The 23,995-nt window shown below is 38.9% G+C and overlaps 3 protein-coding genes across 7 annotated transcripts in view; 2 read left to right on the top strand and 1 right to left on the bottom strand.

The window, feature by feature from the left end:
* The first annotated feature begins 481 nt into the window (after nt 1–481).
* On the top strand, nt 482–8,864 carry otud3 (OTU deubiquitinase 3). 2 transcript variants are annotated; one of them, XM_047362518.1, is made up of 9 exons: nt 516–602; nt 3,196–3,331; nt 4,054–4,356; nt 5,543–5,691; nt 6,209–6,321; nt 6,439–6,561; nt 6,656–6,788; nt 6,916–7,103; nt 8,221–8,864. In XM_047362518.1, the coding sequence occupies exons 3-9, from the start codon at nt 4,151–4,153 to the stop codon at nt 8,377–8,379; spliced, it is 1,071 nt and encodes a 356-aa protein (XP_047218474.1). In that variant the 5' UTR covers nt 516–602; nt 3,196–3,331; nt 4,054–4,150; the 3' UTR covers nt 8,380–8,864. The 2 variants fall into 2 exon arrangements, with proteins under 2 accessions (XP_047218542.1, XP_047218474.1); XM_047362586.1 differs by lacking the exon at nt 3,196–3,331 and having other exon boundaries at nt 482–602.
* Nucleotides 8,865–10,499: 1,635 nt separating this feature from the next.
* On the bottom strand, nt 10,500–16,891 carry bcas2 (BCAS2 pre-mRNA processing factor). The gene is made up of 7 exons (XM_047371585.1): nt 16,701–16,891; nt 14,250–14,342; nt 14,082–14,152; nt 11,436–11,597; nt 11,306–11,356; nt 11,143–11,223; nt 10,500–11,065 (listed from the first exon to the last, which is right to left on the bottom strand). The coding sequence occupies exons 1-7, from the start codon at nt 16,791–16,793 to the stop codon at nt 10,933–10,935; spliced, it is 684 nt and encodes a 227-aa protein (XP_047227541.1). The 5' UTR covers nt 16,794–16,891; the 3' UTR covers nt 10,500–10,932.
* A 3,965-nt stretch (nt 16,892–20,856) lies between these two features.
* Nucleotides 20,857–23,995, top strand: part of trim33 (tripartite motif containing 33) — a 40,479-nt gene continuing 37,340 nt past the window's right edge. For all 4 annotated transcript variants that reach the window (XM_047367044.1, XM_047367037.1, XM_047367027.1 and 1 more), the window contains exon 1: nt 20,857–21,493. In XM_047367044.1, coding sequence (XP_047223000.1) covers nt 20,893–21,493 — 601 coding nt within the window. In that variant the 5' untranslated portion in view covers nt 20,857–20,892. The remainder of the gene's footprint in view (nt 21,494–23,995) is intronic.

Raw genomic sequence — 23,995 nt, 5'->3', positions numbered from 1 at the left:
AAGAGTTGAGGGTGACTGGATCTAGATGATAGATAGATAGATAGATAGATAGATAGATAGATAGATAGATAGATAGATAGATAGATAGATAGATAGATAGATAGATAGATAGATAGATAGATAGATAGATAGATAGATAGATAGATAGATAGATAGATAGATAGATAGATAGATAGATAGATAGATAGATAGATAGATAGATAGATAGATAGATAGATAGATAGATAGATAGATAGATAGATAGATAGATAGATAGATAGATAGATAGATAGATAGATAGATAGATAGATAGATAGATAGATAGATAGATAGATAGATAGATAGATAGATAGATAGATAGATAGATAGATTAAATGAAAATTAATTTAACCGAATTAAAACTGATATTTTTCAAACCTTTTTAAACAGATTTAAGCTGACTCCGCGTGTGTGGATCGGGTTTAAATCACTTTTGGCCCATGACCGCTTCCGTACGTACTGACGCACTTACAACTACGTATGCGGAACTTCAGTTGTAAACAAATACGTAGACGCGAAGCATTTTTTCTGAACCAAAACATACATAAACATTGAAATATCTCGTCATTTTCAGCATATTTAAGGTAAGGGTCTGTTAGTTAAGATATTTTGTAACTCGGTAGAGTGAATGTTGAAAGACAGTAAATATTACAACATCGGTTATTTTCTCCTTTTAGCTGTGGCTAGTGGTTATATTAGCTAACAGCAAACATTAGGTTCGATTTAACCGTTTGGCAACAAGTAACATTCGTGTTGTTTGTGTTCGTGTGTTTTTAGTCGCTTATTTCGCTTAGGTTTTCATTTATTTCGACAATTTGCCTAAAAAAAGAAAATAAACGACCCATATAACAAACATAAACCAATAAGTTACCGAAAAGGTGTACCCTGAAACATTGCTTATTTCACCTTCTAATTATCCGTTATCGTTTTTAAGAAGGTCGTTTACAATACTAATAAACACAACAACGAAACTTAAAAATACTCGTTTAGTCTATAATATGCAGTGTTGTATGTTTTCAGTGCATCATCAAAGGAATTCCGCTGAAACATACAACTTCATTCTTATTGTGTCTTATTTGGAAAAACTTCAGAACAGAGTTTAAAGGCACCTTAGTTTTCTTAATATATTTTTTAATTCTTACATTAAATCAAAAATTCTTGCATTAAGCCGAAGTAATAATTTAGGTTTGACTGAATAAAAAATGTCCATGTTGCTTGTAAAACTGTGTAATTCCTAAAACAAAAACTTCCACTGAAAATATAAAATAATGTAATTTTTTTAATTAGGTAATTTTAATAGCCCTGTTACATAACAAGGCTCACATATACGATGGAGAGAATACATTTATAGCCATTTCAAGCTTTTTACAAAACTATGGCTGCTGTACTTAGACAGATTTATGCTTCATAAAGTTTACACTCAAGCAGATTTTTCTGTTTTAGGATTTAAATCAGACATGGCCAAACAATACGTAAGTGTAAATTCTTTGTGCCGACTTGAAAATTAAATGAAAAAACAAAAAACTCTTGTTTAATGTCTTGTTAACCGATTCTTTAACAGTGGTTTCAGGTTGGAAACATTTTTCAGATTTAAAAAGGTAAAAAAAAAAAAAACACTTGTTTCACATAAAAAATATGTTTATATATAAGTAAAATGATATTATGATTTCTTTTCACTATCACCAATCACTGCAGCAAGTTCCAAGTGGCAAGTATGTTGAGGAAGTGACTGCAGGCTGGCTACCACAGCAGATAGCTAATTAACCAGCTAATATCATCTATGAAGAAATGAATAGAAAAAATAGATCATACTGTATTTTTCACATTAAGCACTGAAAACTCCGAGTGTTAATTCTCTATTTTGTGTATGTCTACGTAGCCAAATTACCAAAAATGCATGTTTTGGATAAGATTATTATAACTTTAATAATCAATATGTTAGCGTCAGCAGGAATAATTGCTGCTTTTCTGTCTTTTTATTTTAAATAAAAGCAATTACCGTAAATTCTGGACTACAGAGCGCACCTGATTAAAAGCTGCATGCTCTAATTTTAGAAAGAAAACCAATATTGTACTTGTACAAGATGTACCACGTTGTAATATGATTTACACAGAAAGATATTACACGTGAGGAATTTTTAACTTTTTACTTAATCCATATGATAATATAAACAAATGTATATTGCAAATGCTTTTTTTCGAACAGTGGCTAACACGGCTACCTTTAAATATACGTGTGTTAGTAACACACAAATTTTGTTGCTAATGCTATTTTACTGAACAGTGCACGAACAACATTCCAATATCTCCTAACTGATATGCACTGCAGCCTACCAGGTCAAAAGTCATTGATTGCCTTCTTCATCTTCTTCTTGCGCACTGAAACCATCAAAGTCCTATTCTTCAGGGTCCGAATTGAACAGCCTCAGGATCTCGTCACTCACTTCAGCCTCTTCGTTGTCACTCTCACTTGAGTAAACCCTTAATCACGCAGCAGTCCAGCGTTTCGGAACCCGTTGGTGATTTTCCATGTTGATGAGGGTGAATGTAAATGACTGATTTACCATACCGGTAATTGAATTGTGAAAAGCTCTTGATTTATCGCACAAGTTCATTGGACCTCTTTGAACTACTCATCAATTTAATTGGTCTACTGTTACCAGGCAAAATGTTTTTGGCAGCATGAAAAAAAACATGCATTAGCCGCACCGTTGTATAGGCCGCAGTGTTCATAGTGTGGGAAAAAAGTAGAGGCTTATAATCTGGAATTTACGGGTAGGTCACGTTAAAACAATTTTGTTTGAGACTTTTGTACAAATACCATGGCACCTTATATTTTCAGTTTATCTTGCAGTGATAATGTCATACCAGTCGGTACCATTTAAAATGAATTCTCATATTCTATTGTGCCCCTTAAACTGAACACTTTTTTTCTACACTATTCATTTTTCTTTTAATAAAAGGTAAAGTAGTTAAAGGAGACACCATTGGTGCAATGGTGTCCTTTGCCCGTATGTGATGCCTGACCACACCATAATACCACCACCTCCATGGGCAACCCTGGGCATAACATTTACATCTGCAAACCGTTCAACCACGTGTCGCCAGACATGCTGTCTTCCATCTGCACGATACAACTGGAACCTGGATTCATCCGTGAACATCACTTTTCTCCAGGGTGCCAAGGGCCATCGGACATGTGCATTCGCCCATGCGAGTCTGTTCCTACGCCGGACAGCAGTGAGATCCAGACCACGGTGAAGGCGCCGAGCATGCGAGTTGGCTTCTTGTAGGCGGTTACGGACAGTCTGAGGTATGATGCGTCTGTTGTGCAGACCAATAGTCTCATCAGCTGTGTGTGTCGCTGGTCTTAGCCAATCCCGCAGATGGACGAGCCAGATGTGGCGATCTTATGCTGGAGTGGTCACATGTGGCCGACGAAGATGAGGTCGATTTGCAGTAGTGCCAGTCTGTTGGAAACGAACTCTTAAACGGCCTATAGTCCGATAATGGACATTGAGCTGTGCAGCTACTGCTCTGGTGGACATCCCTGCATCCAACCTGCCAATAATACTCACCCGCATAACTTGCGACATCTGAGGCATTATGACTTGTGACAAAAGTTGACATTTTGGGGTGGCCTTTCATTGTCCCAAGTCCAAGGATTGTCCAGCTGGACATGCCCCACCCACTCAGTAATGCTCACTGACAGCAAGTTGGATTAAAAATGATACACAAATCAAGAGAAATATTACTTTTGTACAATAAAATGTCAGCAAATGCTCATTTACAGTTGTTAACTCCACATGGCAACAATATTTTACTTGGGGCGTTTATATTTTTGTTCAGTGTGTGTGTGTGTGTGTGTGTGTATATATATATATATATATATATATATATATATATATATGCTGCTTTATTTTCCAGTTGACATTGAAAACTGTAAATATGCAGGTATAGCTTCATAAAGGATTTTTTTGTTTTTTTGTTTTGTTCCTAAAAACAAAGAAAAAACTGTTTTCACTTGTACTTTAGGTTGTACAAGAGTGGGATTATTTAATGAAGGAGCAGCTCATTGCCAAAACAGGACATTCTTTGGTGCTCTGGGCCCGAAGATACAGTTAGAGCCAACATGTCTCGGAAACAAACAGTAAAACCTGTGAGGAGCAATAAAAAGGGTGAACTGGAGCGCAAGAGGGATGAGCGAGCAGTGCGCCGCGCCATTGCAAAAGACCGGAAGAACCGCCCTCAGGATAACGATGAAGGGGCAGAGTTCGTCAGTTTCTCCAATCAGCTCCAGGCGCTTGGGCTCAAGCTGAGAGAAGTCCCAGGAGACGGGTAAGAGGTGGAAAACAGTTTTCATATGTGTTCTAAGTGTTTTTGATCCTTCAAATTAGGATTTTTGTATTAACCTATATCCTAAGACACCCTGAATAGTATTATCATGAACATCTATGATAATACTAAACTAAATTAAAATAAACAAAAGTATGAACATGCTATTGTAAAAAATAAGGCAATTCGACTCTTTGCTAATGAGTTAGGATTTACATATTGCCATTTCACCCCTTCCTACTTTCATTTCATATGCATTTACTTACACCACTGTCTATCAGTCGGTTTTGTTTGTAATTAAGTATTTTCATGAATTATAGAGATCAAAATAAAAATGTTCATATCTAACTTAATTTAATAATATGTTATTTTCACCAAACTTTATGCAATACGTGTTTTCAGTGATGTTTGTTTCATTGAAAGATCAGGACCCTTGCTCAACCAAAATGATTCTAATCCACCTTCTGCTGGAAGATATTATTTATTTTGAGCCCAATATCCACATTTTCTTACAGTAAACTAAATATAAACATACATGCAGTGCTGTGAAAAAGTTTTTCCTCTTTTCTATTTTTTTCACACAGATAATTAAGCCAATTGGAATTTTACATGAAGATAAACTGAGTAAATGCAAAATGCAGTTATCATATAATGTTTAATTTATTTAAGAAAAAAAAAAACCTGGCTGTTTGTAATGGCAATGATCTCTATAAAGCATGAGTGATAACTGACAGTGAGTCCTTTATTTCTACTCTTATTTGTACAATTTGTTTAATTCTTGAACTCAGTCACATTGGAGGGTTGTTTTTAAGCATGAACTGCCAGTTTGTGGTCATTCCTTCACATCTAAATCGGAATTAAGACCCTACTTTGACTTGGCCACTTCAAAACCTTTGTTGTTGTTTTTTTGGCCATTTGCTGTTTTTTTCAGTTGTAGTGGAAATGTCTCATTCAGCTATTCCAAAATGGTCTAACTTATCTTTATCTAACTGTAAGGTAAATGTTTGACATTTCTTTTGGTAAAGAATAATCTTTCTGATTATTAAATGCTGGACTTGAGTTTGCTCAGACCTTTTACCCCTTCCCTAGTGGATAGGCTGGAACAATTGCTTCTCTGAGACCGAGCCTGTTTCCCTATAGCAAGTGATGAGTTACATGAGTGTTTATGTATGAACTCGGTCTCCTACAGGAACTGCCTGTTCAGAGCCCTCGGCGACCAGTTAGAGGGGCATTCACGGGGTCATCTGCGGCTTCGCCAGGAGACCGTCCAGTACATGATGTCCCATCGACAAGACTTTGAGCCTTTTGTTGAAGATGATGTACCTTTTCCACAGCACTGTAAGAAAAACATAGAGGAGTTTGAAACACTAACTAATTTTATTTAAAATAAGATCAATATTTTTAAATTACATTATTAAAACAGTTCATTATTCTGTGACTATTCAATTTATAATTGATGTTTGTTTAGCAATAAAGACTCTTTTTCTGGAGTAATAGATCATTGGCAGTGGTTAATGTAATTCTTTTATTTCATTTTCATCTTAGATTACTTGTATAGGGAAAAAATGTTTCTAATTATAAGAGTTTTTACATTTGATTGGCAACTTGTCCAGGGTGTACCCTGCCTCTTGCCCATAGACTGCTGAAGATAGGCACCAGCTCCCCCACGACCCACTATGGAATAAGCGGTAGAAAATGACTGATTAGCAAAATTTTCAGGCAGTTATAGATAATTTATGTACTTAGTTTGGAATCTTATGAGGATAGTTGACATAAAGAGTGTTACATAGTTGTATCATACCTTTTAAAATGTATAAAACTAACTGGTCTATAATATTTTCTTCCCTCTCTACAGTGTCCAACCTCGCCCAGCCTGGTACCTTTGCTGGCAATGACGCTATCGTAGCTTTTGCTCGCAGTCAGCAAGTGAAAGTGGTCATTCATCAGCTAAACGCCCCGCTTTGGGAGGTAGGTGTCAAACCACAGGACGAGGCAATCAAATTACATCACATGAGCTAATACTTTTAGCGTAGGACACCAAGGCACCTGTATTTCACCAGTTCATTTGTTGCGTCATCTTTGCAGATAAACGGTGCCGAGAAGCAGGTGTGTAGAGAGTTACACATCGCCTACCGATATGGAGATCACTATGATAGTGTGAGACGGATCGGAGACAACTCTGAGAGTCCTGCTCAGCTTTGCATTGAGGTGTCACATCGAAGTTTTATTAGCCGTGTGGAGGTGTATCAGGATCGCACGTGTTGTAATGCTTTGCTAATTGAGATATTTTCACCATTTCCAGGCCTTACAGAATTCACACGCCCAGCAGCGCGAGTTTGGGGACAGTCAGAGGGACAGACAGAAAAAGCCCTCGCCAACAGAGTGCGAAACTGAGAACGTGATCCTAAGCTCCATCAAGAATCGAGGAATCCAGGGTTCGTAAATAACTGTTGGCCTCTAGCTGCTCTAAGATGCTGCTGGTTATTTGTATGATGTGAACAGTAACGGATCATTGAGCTTGATCCTGCTCAGATGTTCTGTGTGTTTTTTTTCCTTCCTCAGGTGATGAGGAGAACCTGCTTCAGCTAAGCGCAGCAACAATAAATGCTGAATGGCTTGCTGGATCTCTGCTTGGCCAGCCATGCCAGGGCAAATGCACATCAGGGTCCTGTACAGCCTGCAAAGATGCAGCCACAGACTGCACTGAGCATAACAGGCCAGGAGAGGGCAGCAATGTTCAAAAACCCAAGGTGAATTAACGGATGGAAATAAACTGCTTCTAGAGCCACCACTGATGAGGGTTTTCTTTGCTTTTTCTACTGAGTAATTTTCTTTCAAAAATGGATAGAAAATGAAGTCTTAAAAATACTTCAGATGTATTATTATAGGAAATAAATAAGTTATATAAATGCAAACGCCAGTTTGACAAAAAATCCTTATCATTCATCCATTTGAAAATAAGGCTGGGATATTCAGTAGGTTGTAAATGTTGATGAGTTTTAAATGGAAACAAATGAATGGGGAGCTCTTTCCACTCAGGACTGCAACTCTGTTTTGGTTAAAGCCTTTATTTAAAATATAATAATGTCTGCAGCATTCCCATGTCACATATGACTTATACTCAGCAACTGTTTGTATAAATGTATAATTGTTTTCTGGTGTGGATTTTAATCATGTAGATATCAGTATTAATATCTAAACAATATTTAAATATTAGTATTCTTATCAAATTATTGATAGTCTGACTACACTGCTAATTAATATGTGTAAAGTTGAATTACCTTCGCTTCTAGTGGGCTGCTGTTACACAGCCAAGGTGATCTAGGGATTCCACTAATGCTTGTTGATGTGAATTCAACACATGCCTTAGATCATATTGGGAACACTTTGTCGCCAAGTACTGGTTGGAGTAATGCTGGAATATGCCTTATGTAGACGGTTTTCATAATATTATATAATTGCATTTATACCTATCATATGTGCTATGTTCAAGTTGACAATCGACTTAATTTGGAATATGTTTGAAAAAAGAAATGCAAATAGTTCATTTTCCTTTATAATCATAAGTATTCACAAAGTAGGGTTCAGGCAGAAATCAAATTGACACTGTTGACTCCATTTATTCAGAAGAAAATGCTGTAGACAATGTGTCTAATTTCACAGAATGCATTGTGCATCTTAAAAAATGACACATTTAGTATTGTTTCTGTCATCTCATCATTAATCCCTGAGTATCGTCTCATCAGACGCTCACGCATGGTGCTCGTGCTTCTGCACAGACCGCCCTAACCTTAGACCTCTTTCGTATTTGCCCAAAACAGTCTACATTAATACGTTTTAAACATGTTTGTTTCCCATCTTGCCCAGCTTTCAAACAAGCAAAGAAAAGAGCAGCAGCGGCAGGAGAAGAAGAAGCGGCAAGAGGAGAGACATCGACAGAAGTTTCTTCAGAGTAAAGGAGACCAGAACCAGAACCTGCCAGAGGCTGTAACTTTAGTACCAGCTCTCAACACTCTCAGTATATAGACTGGGGCATGGTCCAAATATCCACACTGCTATTTTTGCACCCAGTGACTGTACAGTTTTGCACACAGTTGAAATCAGTGATTCTATCTCAGAGAATGTTTGTTGTTTCTTTCTGAAAGAGAACTCTATAGTTTCTTTGTAAACAGTATAATGGTGCCTGCAAACCTGTGTGAGTGAGACGTGTGAAAGTTGGCAGAGAAAAAGTTACAGGACATGAGTAATAGTGTTTCCGCTGGAATCGTATTAGGTTAGGTCCTGGTTTGTGTTATGTAGAACCTGCTCAGATCTGATCTTCCTCATACTCTGCCTCTTTCCTTTCTATGCTGGTACATCTGGTTCCCAGTGAAACCCAAGCAGATAATCTGTTTTCATTTACTTTAAATTGAGTTGACATTCATTCAGGCCATTCTGTGTGTGTTTAAAGAGGGGAGAATGCTCACTATGTAAGAATGTGGCAATACTTAATAAATGATGAATTTACTGATTCTCGTCTAAGATGATATTTTACATATTGTCCACAAAAGTGTGTTTTAGCAAATTATTTCCAAAATGGGAACTCATTTGTTGGAACAGTTTTGATTTTAGAAAGAAACATCTTCTGTCATAATAATCAGTGTTTTGAGTATTGCAAAATGTACATGTGTATAAAACTAAGACTTTAAGATGTCATTGAAAGGGCAACAGGTGTCTGCAGATAGATGCATGAAAACCTAGGTTTTAATGCTTTGTAAGGATGTTGCATGTTCACACACAGCTTGTTCATCTGTCACATTCTGGAGCATTTTATTCTTGAATGATTCATAGGTCAGATTATATTTACCATCTTAATTTTAATGACCATTAAATTAAATTTAACTACATATACATTATTTTGCAGAGACTGGTTTGAAACGTTTGTATCCAGTTATCATAAGCATAAATTTCATATAATTTGGGGCTTTTAAAGATGCATTTAAGGCATGCTGTCACCATGCTTGACAGTTAATGAGATGTTTACATGAAAACCTCACCGTAACTCCTCCTAACCTTCCTTCTTGTCATTGTGGTCAAAACAGCTCAATCTCTGTCTCGTCTGACCACAAACCTCCAGAAATTTGGCTCGAACACGTGGGGCTGCAAATTTAAGCTGAGGTAAAGGCATCCATGTTGGAGCAGGCGGTCATTTCTGGGTCGGCACCCTCCCAGTCATTGATGATGAACATGCATTACTGTGAACTGATGCTGGTCTCCCGGCAGTTTACTAAAGCATTGGTGACTTCGGTGTTGCTCCTGAGCTGCATAACCCATCTCCTTTCATCTAAGGGTGACACTTTGGATCACATTTGTTTTAAACTCTGACACAAGTTGTTAAATGAGCTCAAACCCTATTGAAAATGGCCTGTGCCATAAACAAAACTCTGATTTAGGTGAACTCTGCGAATTATGCCAAGAAAAGAGGTCAAATATCCTGTTAGAATCAGATGCGGAAGCAAATGGTCGAGGCACAACTTTCTGAAGGACATTCAAGCACACTTTAATCTGGGTTTATGTTTATTTTATGGTGTAAATAATTACGACCATGTCTGGTTTAGAGAAAAGCTACCTTGAATCCAAACTCCCACAACGAATTCATTGCAGAGTTCCACTCTGAATAAAGAACATTTCAACTGAATTACTGAAAGCCCAAAGTTGATGGCATTCACAACCACGGTGAGTGTAAGTAAACTCCTCGCTAGAACTGCAAGTAGGAAGGTATTAGATCAGGGGTGTCCAAAATGTGGCATGGGGGCCATTTGTGGCCCTCAAACTTATGTGCAGCCCCCCCTTACTGCAATTTAAAAATGGTATAAATTTGACTGACCAACCCAGGCAGTACAGAAATTGCATCAAGCATTTTTGAAAAACAATGACCTATATCTTGTTCTTGTTGCTGGAAATAGTCTATGACAAAAGACCCTAAAATTGACCCTTTTTTATATTTGGGATTCAGCATGAAGTACAGATCCGTTTTCTACAAAAGTCAAACTGCTTTGTTTCTTTCATTAAAAAATTCCATGTTTATTGTTGAATATGTAAAACTGAAAGAAAAAAAAAATCACAATGAAGTTAAACTGTCGAGAAACAACTCAAAACACCATGAATTATAAGAGTTCATTTTATTACAAATATTTTTTTTTTAAAGTTGAATGAATTGACAAAAAACAAATGTAGGGCTACAGCTAATGTAGTCTTTGACAGACTTGACACAGTATGTACACTCCTCTTGGCTAAAAGGCAACTTCAAAGGCCTGCAGTCTGGATGAAATTACATTTATTAGTGAGGCATACAAAAGCTGCTGCAGGTGTATCAGGAGCACGTAAAGAAACTCCTTTTAAACCCAGAGAACTGGCTCACTTCCCTCTGCAGCTTTCTGAAACTGCAGAACTGTTCCACTTTGTTTTTCCTGTCAGTGTAAAGTCAAGTTAAATCTGCTGTTTAATATTAACTTCCCCTTCCTCACATTGCTTCCTGAACTAAACGGGAGTCCATCTTACTGAGAAACCATTACAGTCCAGCTCTCAGTCGGTCCTGTTCTAGAAGTCCTGTCTGATGTTCTCCTTGTTCTCGTCCCCATCCCCCTGCTGTTGACGGAGCTGACCAACTTCATTCTCCAGCTGGACAATGGCCCGCTCAATCTCATAGTTCTTACTGACCAGAGACACCCAGCTGTGGATGGAAACATAGATGTTAAGGCACAGAAGAATCCCACTTAAGTTTCATCTTCTCACAGTGACATGACATACTTGGACTCCAGCTCGCGCAGTTTGGCTCCAGCTGCCAACTGGTCGTTCTTCCGCTGCCAGTTCAAATCTTGAATTTGCTTCCTATCAAGGTTGAACACATTATCTATGAAAACCGATTTAAAAGTACCTTTCAGCAATCAAATATCACCCACTCTTCCTTCACCTGAACTTGTGAAGCTCCTTCTGAGCCATCTCAATCATGAAGGCCAAGTTACTAAAGAAGGATGAGAAAAAGCAGTCAGCTGTGTTCTAACAATACACAGCCTGTAAAGAAAAAGGCTGTCGTCTCTTACCCATTGTAGAATTTCCATGCGTTGGTTCCGTATTGCGACATGAGCTCCAGGTTCTCAATACGGACTGCCTGGTGCTCCAGCTGAGCCATGGAGTTGTTCACACACTCCTGCCACGCTGTTATGTCGTTCTTCTGTCCTGATGAGGGCGCAGGCAGCTCATACCTCCGCAAGGAGCAAAACAAAAGTGCACACTCAAAAACGTGGAAATAAGACATGGACTGATTGCCTGTTATCATGGCTTTAAAAGGTTTAAAACCTGCTAAAGCTCTAAATCATATCACCTCCAATACAGTTCAAAATCCTTTGGAGGAGATGCTAGAGAAAGTGTGGAGTAACCAGAGTTTCCCCAGCTGTATGAATCATACATGAATGCCCCCTCCCCCACCTCATGCTGCTGCTCAACTGACTGAATCAAGACTTCTACATATTTTCTTAACTTCTGAAAAAGAAAGATTTGGCTATAGTAGCAACATGTCATGGCATTAAAACTCAAGGAGACCCAGCCATCAGTCTTACTAAGTCAATGTTGTTTTAAACTACAGCTCAAAAGCTACGAGTGGCACATATAGACAGAGCAACTTTATAAACAGCTGATATCAGCTTTTTATACTAGTGTTACTCTATACAAAGCAAGACAGCAAAAACGCATACATTCAGAGCAATAAGCAATTGAAAGCAACTATATTTGGTGCTTTGAATAGAAAAATCATTAACAATAATAAAACTATAAGAATTAATGTCATTTTTTCAGCTGCAGAAGGAATAACTGTTGGTATAGTGTTAAAAAGAAAAGGAATTAGATCATTTTATCCATTGTTCTGTTAAATGTGTATAAACTGTAAAATGATCTATTTTTATTCATGTCTCATAGCAGTTCATGTCTACAGTGGCTTTAAAATGTGTACACACATCTTAAAATGCAACACCTTTGTCACATGTGTGACATTTCTCCTGTGTAATTCAACTAGAAAAATCTGTTAAAAGGAAAGACTATATAGAAAATGAGGAAGATGCTGCTTGCATTAGTATGCACACTTAAGCTGCAACCTTGTTAAAGCATCTTTTGATTCAATTTCAGCATTCAGTCTCCTTCAGTGGGGGTATGTCAGCATGCCACATCTTGTCGTTGGCCCAGTCTGTCTTGCAATACTTGAAGGGGGCTGTCCGCAGCCCCTTCAAGGCGACTCCACAGATTCTGTTTCTGAACCCTGGTTTGGCCACTCTAAAACTTTTGTCCTCTCATGTAGTCATTCTTTTGTTAAATTGGAGGCATGCTAGGACTCTCATCTTTCTCAGAGACACCTGAAGGTTTTGGGGCAAACCAAACTAATTCCACCCATCTCCATAAAAATTTGAAATTAAGGTGAAGAGACATGAGGACAGATCAGGCTGCCACCACCATCTTGTTAGGAATAACCTTTCTTATTATTACTTATAGATGAATTTTCACTCACACTGTAATGATAAAGTATAAATTCTAATATTTTCACTTTTGTTAAGATATGGATAAGAATCCTCATTGACGTACATTACAAGGAGAAATGACATAAAGTTTAGTACATTGGGTTTGATTGTGAGACAGTCTGTAGCAACACTTATATTCAGGGTTGGACACCTGCTTTTTACACACTCTATCAGGTAGACACCACAATGGTTACACACAGTCTACTGATAAACACAGAGGAAGTGTGCATCCCTTGCAGGGAGTGCCAGATATAAACCTACATGTGACCTTTTTTGGGGGCTGCTTCGTCACCGAGGGGTCCAGGACGGGATCCTCAGCGCTGATCTCTGTGACTATTCCTCTGCCTTAAAAGTGTTATAGGTTTAGTTCTGTTTGAGAGTCGTTCCTTTAAGAGAAAGTGTTGCAGACAGTGGGGTTGCTTCTGGGGACCAAGACCCGGAGGAACTCCAAGGCGTTTAACCGCCATCAAGTTGCGGTAGCTCGGATCTTTCACTGTTGCTTTTGTTGTGCCAACAATATCGTTTTAGGAATTGTGGCTAAAGATTTAGGCTTGGTTTTATCTGACACAACACGTTCTCCTACAGGATTTTAGGAGATTTTAGCCATGCCTGAATGTTTTCTTTGAAAGAAAAAAATGTTGTATTACAGACCAACTCCTTAGTCTAGACACAGACCAGTTTCTGTCTTGTCTTTACATCCACTTTGGGGAAACCATTTCCTGTAATTCAACTGTGGTCACATCATTTCTCAAATGATTACTGACCGTTTTCATTCTGCCATGATTTAAAGATGATACTGTGGAAATGTATTGTACCTTGCTCCTGACTGATACCTCTGTACGTGCACCCTTATTTAACCAGTTATTAAAGCTTTTTTACATTTCTTCTCCAAACAGATTATTCAAGTTTAATTGAACAGGGCATGTGTCACATTAAAGAAGGAAAAGAGCTTTGAAAAGATTTATTACGGTTTGTTACATCACAACACCTGGCTGTTTCACAGGGGTGAGTATACTTTGGAGAACCAATGTATTTGTGAAGAAAGCAACGGAGTGTGGAAGTCCATCTTATTTATTTATAATGTATTAGCATGAAAATTATGCAAAAAAAAAAAGAATATGGTTTTCATCAAGTACAAAAAACAGAGACAATTTATGTCTTTCTGCATTGAGGAGGTCTTACCTCTTCATGCTCAAGAGCTCCATGGGCTGCCGAGCTGCTAGCCGCTCAAATTCATTCCTCATAATTTCTGTCTGAAGAGCAAAAAAAAAAAACATGCAGGTGCTGTTAATTTTCTTGCCACTGTCTAAACTCGTAGAGCACACCTCAGCTGTCTGATGACTTCCTCACCTCAAAAGCAGAGAAGTCAGGCGTAGGCAGGTAGCTCAGGTAGTTCTTCGTCGGCCGGTACCTTCTCGTCTCTTCCTCAACCAGCGCTGCAGCCTAAAAGACCAAACAGGACTGATGTTTGGTACAACTCTAAGAATTATAGTAGTTTTAAATAACATCAAGTACACCAATCAGGGGATCCACTGTGTTTTCGGACACATTTCTTTTAGAATCAGCATTAATATCTTCAGCAGCTTGACCTTGTCCTCATCTGTTGGATCAATCTGCCTGGGGCAGCCTTCACTCCCCATCTTCAGCAGTAAACCTTGACAGCCCATAATGCTGTCCCTGGTTCACAGTTCCTTTCTTGGACCACGTTTGACAGATACTGACCACTGCAGGCCAGGAGGAGAGGTGCAGTTTTGGAGATGTTCTGTTGTCTAGCCATCACAAAAACCTGCTTACAGCCTTATAGTGACCCAGTTTTCTGTTTCCAACACATCACTTTTTGAAGAAAAAATATTCATTTGCTGCCTGGCCCAGTAACAGGTGTCATTCACTTCCTTCTTGAGTGGTCACAATGTTTTGCCTGACTGGTGTGTATCTGAGATATGCAATTGCCAAGCAAAACAATAACCCGTGGGCAGACTAACTACCTCGGACACTGGTGTGCAGATACATCTAACATTCATCTTAAGACCAAGTAACAGAAAGTAAAACTGAGAGCAAAAATCATAACTATTGTTTCTATGGTCAAAGGAACGCGTTCATGGGTGGAACTCATGTTTTCGAGAACTTTGAATTTTGAACGATGCTGTTCTTTAAGTGAGGAATGTGGAGAGAACTTGAACAAATAGCACTCTGTTTGGGGTGAACAAAAGATTAACACACTACTTTATTTTAGGGACAAACTGGATATTTCACTAAGAAAAAGCCACAGCCTGAACCTATATTGGTAATGTAGCCCCGTTCATGTTTTAAACTTCTTCTTCTTGCTGCCCCATTTTATTTATTTTTTGCTTTTGTTTATGGAAGGGAGACGGGAGCAAAGACGAAGCTTTGAACTACTCTCTGATATCAGAACGGCAGATTTATTTTATTTACAGGACTAAAGATTTTGTCAGCTTATGTCCTCAAACAGAATCAAGGTTTTATCAGAGGACCATTGACGTGAGTTGACTCGCTTATGACCAAAATTATACACAGCCGAGGCGACCTTATACCGGTAGACTTTTTTTTAAATATATATTTATAAAGGTTAAAAGTGGATGCATCTCAATTAAAACTTTCTTCTGTTAATGAAACCTAAAATATGTGAACGAGAGCAGCTGTTTTGAAAATGTAGCCCTTTTAAAATATCGTTTATACGAGCAAAGACAACAGGAGAGAATAAATGGATGACAGTCGTATTGGTTCTCAAATATATCAATTTAGACGAGTTCCAATTTTAATTAACTGACTGCTGGACATCATACAGGTTATGACTCCACTAATGCATAGATTTCTAGTAGACTTTGAGTCTCATATGGAATTAGAAAGTTGACATATTTTCTTTAAAAGCAGAGAAGGCTCATTTCTGAACTGTTTACATTTTTCTAAACACCTGGTGCCTTGAGCTCACCACCCTGAATATTACTTATTTAAATTTTCCTTGAACTTGAAAAAGTTTTCCAAACTTTCTAAAAATAGACTTTGCATTCAACATACTGTACAATAGGGTATCTAGGCGAGTTCAGTCAAGGAACTTGATTATTCAGTAAAATGTTAATAAGTACATGAATAGTGTACTTGTTTTACTTCTCTGTACAGCAGCTTAAACAACACCTCAAAAAAATAAAATAACTATCTTCAGGACAGGTTTTAGTTTCTTTTTGTTTGTGCTTAATAAATGTGAGGAATGAAAGGTAATAAATGCCCTATATTTACTGCCTGAAAGTTGGGCTGGTAAACTGTGCATGGTATAGATCAACTACCATGTCTTTGGTTTTAGAAATATGCAAATTAAAACTAACTTCACCTAAAATAAAAATGAACATGCTGCAAACGTCACTTAAAGGTGCGACTATGTTTTCTGCAATGACATGAAAACTGGTTCTAAACCAGTACGAAAGCAAAGATTTCGCATAAATATTAGGTCATAAATTTACACATATTATGCTTCATTTCTTCTTGATCTCCAGCTACAAACTATACACTTTCTTTGTGAGGACAGGGCATAACGACGTCTAAATATACTTTTTTTTAAGTTTCCAAGAATGTTTACAAAGCATGCATCGTTAGAGACAATTCTGACCCACGGCGGGTAAATGCTTTATAAAGATAACATCTGCTCGTCTAATAACTTCATAGTTAATTTGCAATCTTGTAGTACTGCTCAATGGTACAATGAGGTGCTCCACTGTACCATATTACCATATCCATATAGCATGGCCAGCTAACACGTTTCTGTTAGCCAATAATGTTTTTACTCACCGCTTCTCTGACACCTGGAGCATCGTAACCTTGGTCAAAATACGGCAAAGCGTCGACAAAAACTTCCCCTGCTACCGAAGCCGTTCCGGCCATTATAAATGTGTCTATTTATTATTTATCTTGAAGGTTCGCTTCTTCCTACTCCTAAACAGACCGCCGCATTAACTACAAGCTTTACCGGAAAGGAATTATTTACATCCGGCATATGTTGTACTTACTGCCACCTACTGGGCTGGAGGATGGTTGCCGGAACTGCTTCTGTCTCTTGCAGTGATGCTGCAATCCCACTCAGAAAGTCACAAATAAAGTATATGTTGTTTAAAAGACCAGATTCATCAGATCAGTATTGCCATTCCGACTCTTATTATATTTTGCTTTATTCTACGTTATCAAAGCAGGCAGGCCATGCTGCTATAACAAGAACCTGTTCCTATGACCTTCAACCATTCAGATTATTTGCGTGTCAGTGTGTGCATGTGTTCAATGGGTGTATATGAGTGAGTTTGTCGCCTCAAGGTGCACGGTTGTTAGAGTGGCCAGAATGGTAGAGGCCTGAAACACACAGCACCCAAGAGCAGCAAAGGCCAGGTAGACTTGGCTCTGGAAGGCTGCAGCAGCTCCAGGCAGGCAGACACAAGGCATCACCGCACAGAGGTAGGTCATCAGTGAAGCACAGGAGGAGCAGCCCCCAGGCCAAAGAGGCACAGGGTGAGACTTAGGGAACCAAACCTCCCCAACCCAGCCAGCACCAACTCCCTGCAGCAAGATCACCCAATTTGGGCTGGGGGAATGGTGCCCAAACTGCTTCTGTCTCTTGCAGAGAAAGTGAGGTTGCAATCCCAATAGGAAAAGCAGCAACAAACTCTATTCTGTGTCAGGGTTTGTGGTTGGTTGGGACCGGAAAGCAGACAGAAGCTTGGAAGCAACATAGTGTCTGGAATCTTTTTCTTTAATAAAACAATAAACAAATGACTGATACCAGGACACAGAGCAGGAGCTACAGGTAGATAACAGGAGGAACCAACGGGGAACAAGTAAAACCGTTAATCTTTTACACAAAGGGAAGTGAGTAGTGAGACAGTGGGAAGGAGAGGCAGGTACTCAGAGTGAGTACCGACAGGTTTGGGGATCAGGTGTAGGGATCTGAGGGAATTAGGTTACTATGGCTACGGGGGAAACTGAGATACGGAAACATGAGGAGAGACTAAACTAAACAAACTTAGGGAAACAGATCTGAAAGGAAACACTAACTGGGCAAAGCAAGGGAAAAGAAACTAAACAAAACATAAGTTAACATAAATAGTAACTCTAGAAGGAACTACATCTAAGGACATGGAAATAACTAATGTAAACAAGCACAAGAATACTAAACGAGAAACTAAAACTAAATAAAACCAAAGAGGGGAAATATCCATAAGGAACAAAACAAAAGAGAACTAAACTAAATAACAGACTTGGGGAAGGAAATAGATCTAAAGTAAACACACAAGCACAAGGATCTAAGCAAACATTAACTAGAAAAAAGTAAACTACTAATCAAAGGAACAGGGAAAACCTCTAACGGCAAAGTAAACAAAAACAAAGACCAAAATGGCAAATCCTGACATTCTGTTTATAAGACCAGCTTTATCGGACCAGTATTGCCCTTCCACGCTTTATGATCCAATTTATTCTTTTTTCTGCTAATTCAGGCAGTTCTGCTGTCCCGGTTCTGTTGATTCTCTCTGCAGCTTTAGTACAGTAGACCATATTGATTTGTTGTTTGAAATCATGTGTTGGGATTAAAGCCACAGTCCTTCAAATGTTCCAATCATATTTGTTGGACAGGAGTTTTCTGTTCACATTGAGAAGAACTCCTCTATGATGTCCAGTTTTGACTGTAAGGGTCCCTCGGAGCTCCATCTTAGGTCCAGTTCTCTTCTCCCTGTACATGCTCTCTTTGGGGTCCATTTTCAAAAAGCATAAGATGGCCTTTCACTGTTTGGCTGATGATATCCAAATGTACCGGTCTATTCCTGCTTCCAAACACACAGATATAACCTAATATAACTGTCATAGAAATGTTTAAACATGGATGGAGATAAAGTCTTAATTTGAACAATAGCAAAACTAAAGTCATCTTATTTGGACAATCCAACCTCTTACATGGCTATGAATCTTTGGCTATCAATTAGATTCATATTGTCACCCAACTGCAAGGCACCTTGGGGTTATCTTTGACAAATAGATCAGCAAAGTTGTAAAGACAAACTTTTTTCAGCTCCATCACTTCATTAAAATATGGGCCTATGTCCCTCCTGACCAGTTTAGATCTGTAATCCATGCATTCATTACATCTCACATGGATTTCTGCAACATCTTGTATGATGGTATTAATCAGGCCTTGCTAATGCGTCTGCAGGCTGTACAAAATGCAGCAGCTCGCATGGAAGCAGAAGAAGCAATCACATCAACCCTGTACTAAAAACCTTGCACTGACTTACTATTTATTACAGCATGCAGTTGACATTTTTACAGTTAACTTTTAAGGATCTCAATAATTTGGCACCACACTACTTATAGGATTTGGTTCACTCTTAATTATTCAGCTGGGACTCTTAGATCAACCACTTATTTGCCTTTAGAAACCCCCAGATGAAGACTCAAATCCAGAAGTGACAGAGCTTTTTATGTGGCGGTCCCCAAGCTCTGGAAAAATCAATTTAAGTATTTGCTTAAAACATAGTTATTTGAAATAGCTTTAAACTCTTGCTTGTTTTTGTTGTTGTTGTTGTTTAGTTGTTCATCTTTTATTAAATAAATAACTTCGGTCAACTGTGGTTGTTTTTTAGATGTGATATATAAATAAATTTGACTTGACATTCAGTTAAACTCTTCTGCTTCATTTCTCTCAATTCCTACAAAACCTTTTCTCTACCCCATCTGATAATTACTTTAGTAACATATGCTTGTTTCAACCTCTTGTCAACTCTCACTTTTCACAGTTCTTGTCTTCCCAAAAAGTAAATAGGAATGAATTAAGTGGCGTAGTGGACAATGATGGACCAGGGACAAGCACTGGTGGGTAGCTATGCTGTTTTCCACTTGCATCCGAACTTCAACCTATATGCAGGAATGACATCTAACCTGACTGCTTTGATGTCGCTTCTAGGTACCTTTCTGTTCAGACATAATTCAACTGCATCCCACAAGCATCATGGTGACAAAGGATAAGAAGGGAAATAATTGCTCTCACTTGTTTTTTTGTGACCTGACACATGAAACCAAGTGACGTTTTGATATTATTTTTCTAATTTTTGTCAACATGGTGTTACATTGAATACTTGAAAATTACTGTACTGTTCTGGGTTGCCAACTCTCACTCTTGTAGGGTGAGGCTATGGCTCTATTATAAATTTCACTCCAAATACTGAAAGTGTCTACCTTGGAGGAGCTGCCTCAGTACACTGATACACATGGATGATGCAGATGTAGAATGTGGGACAGATAACCTTGAATCTTCAGGTTTTTTGTTAGGACTTCACGTGTTAGAGAGCAAATGATAAAAAATAAAAAACAAGCTCCTTAACCATTTCACGTCTCTAAAATCGACAAGAACTAAAGAGATAAATTGTCTAAATGTTTTCATAAAAATGTATTACTGACCAAAATGTATTTTCTAATTATTTTCTTAGCGGTAAAAAATTGTTCCACTCAAAAGTTGGGAATTACTCCTAAAGAGCATGGTAAATACCCGAATGCACCTCATATGTACCTGGGAAGTACCAGGAAAGTACTTGGGATGTTCCCAGAAAGTACTGGAAAGTATCATGCACTGCTGCCCAGAACTCTACTGAAACCAAGTTGTCAAATATATGTTATCTTATCTGAATGAGACTTTTAATCGACTGGAGACAGCTGAGCCGCAGACAATGGTATATTTGTTTTACATGTAACAGGTAAATTTGATTTTCTGAAGACATTCATATGTCACCAGCAAGTCACTTTCTTTCACTGCAAATTAATTTAACTTTTTTTTTACTTTACCTGAATAAACAGTGATTTCCTTTTATTGCTATTGTTTTAATTTTATTAATTTTTTCAGTTATAACATTTTTATTTCTGTCGAGCTCTCTTTCGACGTCACAACAAACGTAGTCGCGCGTGCTCCTGGTATTACGCAGGACGTGCAGCGGTTGTAAAAGGAAGGAAGATGGCGGATAACAAAGGCGAGGAGGATATGGAACCGTCAGCTAATGTGGACTCAATGCCTTCAGTGCAAGCCGAAGAGCAGTCTAACAGAAAAAGCGATGACCAGGTAATAGTTGTAGAGGCGAATTCAAAAGAAAATATAGAAACTGAGTCCTCTAACGACGCTAACGAGGAGCCTAACGGCAATAGTGAAGGAGTTGACGATAGCAGTGGCGGGACAACTGAGGCTACTGCTGCTGCCGTTGTTGTTGCGGCAGGGGAAGCCGACGGTGGCGTTAGCAACGCTGCTAGCCCGACTGAGACCAGTAGCGCCAACCCAGAACCGTCGGCGAATGAAACTGTCCCTGCCGCGGATGCTACCGTTAGCGGAAACACAACTGAAACATCTCCAGCTCCGGCTGCCTCGGTGGCCACGCCGGTATCCACTCCTATTAATTTACTGGATACGTGCACTGTGTGTAAACAGAGTCTTCAGACTCGAGACTGTGAACCAAAGCTTCTGCCCTGTCTTCACTCTTTTTGCCTGAAATGTATCCCGCAACCGGACAGACAGATAAGCGTTCAGGTGCCTGGGCCACACGGGCAGACGGATACCCATATAGGTGAGTATTACTAGTTCATGGATCCAACTGTAAACCAGGCCTGTAGGACAATATTAGCCGTGGAGGGTTTGAAGAATGAGATAGAATAGTAATTAAAATAATCCTTATTGTCCCTAAGTAGGAAAATTCAGGTGTACCAGTAGCAAAGTGCCAGGCAATGTGGACGCATGCAGATTCACACGACGGTAAAACTCTAATAACGAAGTAGAATAAGAGATTCTACACTATAAGCATTTTAAAAGGATAAGTAAAAAACATATTGTGCTGTTATTCAAATTAGCACACTCAGATTCAAAGAAATGTGCAACTGAGTAGGTTAATATAAAAAATTGCACTATGTTTGCATATGTTTGTAACTTTACAGTTAATGACAACAATATTTTGGGTTATTTAGTCAGTCCTAAGAGAAAAAATGGGTTTCATTTTTCAAAGCCATATTTTCACCATGTTATTCATACATTTATGAATGCCACCGTCTCAAACTAAATATTTAATTATCAAGTTAAATATTTAGCTTGCAAATAAATATAAATAAATAAATATTTAGCTCCAAACTGAATATTTAGTTAGCAATCTAAATATTTAGTTTACTAACTAAATATGACTTTGGAAATATAACTTTGTGAAATCAACCCCAATTTTTTTTCACTTAAGATATGCTAAATAACCCAGAAATATTGCTGTCAATTTTTGACCGTGTAACTTTACAAATGCCACCCCATATTTACAAGTATATTTGTGCATAAAGACTATTTATAAGAAAAGGGAGCACTAAATAACAGCAAGGAAGTAAACACTGAGTCTGTTGGACACGGTGATGGCTAACAGCTGCTGGGAGGAAGGATCTGTGATAACGCTCCTTTGTGCACCTTGGATACAGCGGTCTGTCACTGAAGGAGCTATCCAGTTATGCAACAGCTTCATGGATGGGGTGGGAGACATTGTCCAACAGTGGTGTTATTATGGCCAGAGGTCATCTTTCTCCTACCACCTGCACAAGTTCCAGGGGGCATCTGAGGACAGAGCTGGCCTTCCTAATGAGCTTATGTAACTGCTTCCTCTCAGCTGTAGATAAACTGCTTCTCCAACAGACCACACCATAGAAGATAGCTGATGCCACCACAGAGTCAAAAAGGTCTTCAAGAGCACCCCCAAAAGACCCATGTCTTCTTAGCAGGTAGATGTCTGCTCTGACCCTTCCTGTAAAGAGCATCAGTGTTGTGACTTCAGTCCAGTTTATTTTTCAGAGTACTTAAAATTGAGTCCACTATCTCAGTGTCGGTTCTTGGAATGTGTCAGTGTGGTAGGCCTGCAACCTGCAGTAATCCACCACCGGCTCTTTGGTTTTCCCTGTGTTGATCTGGAGATGGTTGTGCTGGCACCAGTCCACACACTCCTGTGTCCAATGTCTTTTTTTGAGTCGTCCTCACCTGTATTGAGGCCCACTAAGGCAGAGTCATCTGAGAACTTTTGTAGATGGTAGCCTGGGGAGTTGATGGAGAAGTCTGGAGTATAGAGGGTGAACAGGAACAGCTGCTGAGGTCCTTCGGATGTTTGGTCATTAGCAGTGGTGCCACACAGGAGGTCTTCCACAGCTGGAGTACTTTCTCCAGCTTCTGTCTCTTGTTGAACATGTATCCCATAAAGCCACACGGTTGATCTGCACAGCCCATCAGGAGCCTGGAGCTGATACCAACTGGACCTTCAGCCTTTCGCATCTTGATTTTCCTTGTCTTGTTCTTAAACTGAAAGGTTGAAAGGGGCCAGGATGATTGTGGGAGGGGGGTTGTAGGATAGAGTCCTCTGAAATGGAGGGATTGGGTAATAGCTGAGAGGTGTGAAGTTCTGGGAAGTAAAGCAGGAGGGTGTAGAGGATATGTGGGGTTACAGCAGGTGTGACTGGGCTGGAGGAGGGTGAGTGTCTGATCCAACTTGTTGAAGAAATAGTTCAGATCATTCACCCATCCTAAAGCTCTTACAGCCTGGTAGTTCGGTTTGTGACCTGAGATTGTCTTCAGGCTCTTCCAAACCCCACTTATGTTGTTCTGCTGCAGCTGGTCCTTCGTCTTCTTCCTGTAGATGTTGTTTCCATCCCTGATCTTCCTCCTTAGCTCTTTCTGTACAGCTTTTAGCTTCTCCTTTTTTTCCTGATCTAAAGACTTTTTTCTTCTCCCTGAAGAGAGCCTTTTTCTCAACGCTTGTTATTGGAGAAACACCATACCTTACACCATAATGCGAGGTGCACAATGTGCTGATTCTGTCCACACAGAAGTTAATTTAGACCGTGATGCAGTCTGTCAGCTCCACTGTGTGTACAAGCAAAACGGGAAAAACAGGAACAAAAATACACAACACGTCTAAAAAAAATAGATTTCAAAAGAGAAAAAAACTCAGGACTGCTGAAACAGGCTGCCTGCTCGCGTGGCGCCAGTATTAATGAGATGTTATTTCAAACTATAGGTTTTAATTGTGGTATTTGTTGGCAAATCCTGTAAACCACAA

This window comes from Girardinichthys multiradiatus, chromosome 1 (assembly GCF_021462225.1).
Source record: "Girardinichthys multiradiatus isolate DD_20200921_A chromosome 1, DD_fGirMul_XY1, whole genome shotgun sequence".
NCBI classification, from domain to species: Eukaryota; Metazoa; Chordata; class Actinopteri; order Cyprinodontiformes; family Goodeidae; genus Girardinichthys; species Girardinichthys multiradiatus.
This window is presented reverse-complemented; position numbering and strand designations above follow the sequence as displayed.

Excerpts from the sequence above, each read along its gene's own strand:
- otud3 (XM_047362586.1), top strand. The coding sequence starts at position 4,151 with ATGTCTCGGAAACAAACAGTAAAACCTGTGAGGAGCAATAAAAAGGGT. Across the intron at positions 5,692-6,208 it reads TGTACCTTTTCCACAGCACT|TGTCCAACCTCGCCCAGCCT; the intron begins GTAAGAAAAACA and ends CCCTCTCTACAG. Across the intron at positions 6,789-6,915 it reads CAAGAATCGAGGAATCCAGG|GTGATGAGGAGAACCTGCTT; the intron begins GTTCGTAAATAA and ends TTCCTTCCTCAG.
- bcas2 (XM_047371585.1), bottom strand. The coding sequence starts at position 16,793 with ATGGCCGGAACGGCTTCGGTAGCAGGGGAAGTTTTTGTCGACGCTTTG. Across the intron at positions 14,343-16,700 it reads CTCCAGGTGTCAGAGAAGCG|GCTGCAGCGCTGGTTGAGGA; the intron begins GTGAGTAAAAAC and ends TTGGTCTTTTAG. Across the intron at positions 11,066-11,142 it reads CTGCGCGAGCTGGAGTCCAA|CTGGGTGTCTCTGGTCAGTA; the intron begins GTATGTCATGTC and ends TTCCATCCACAG.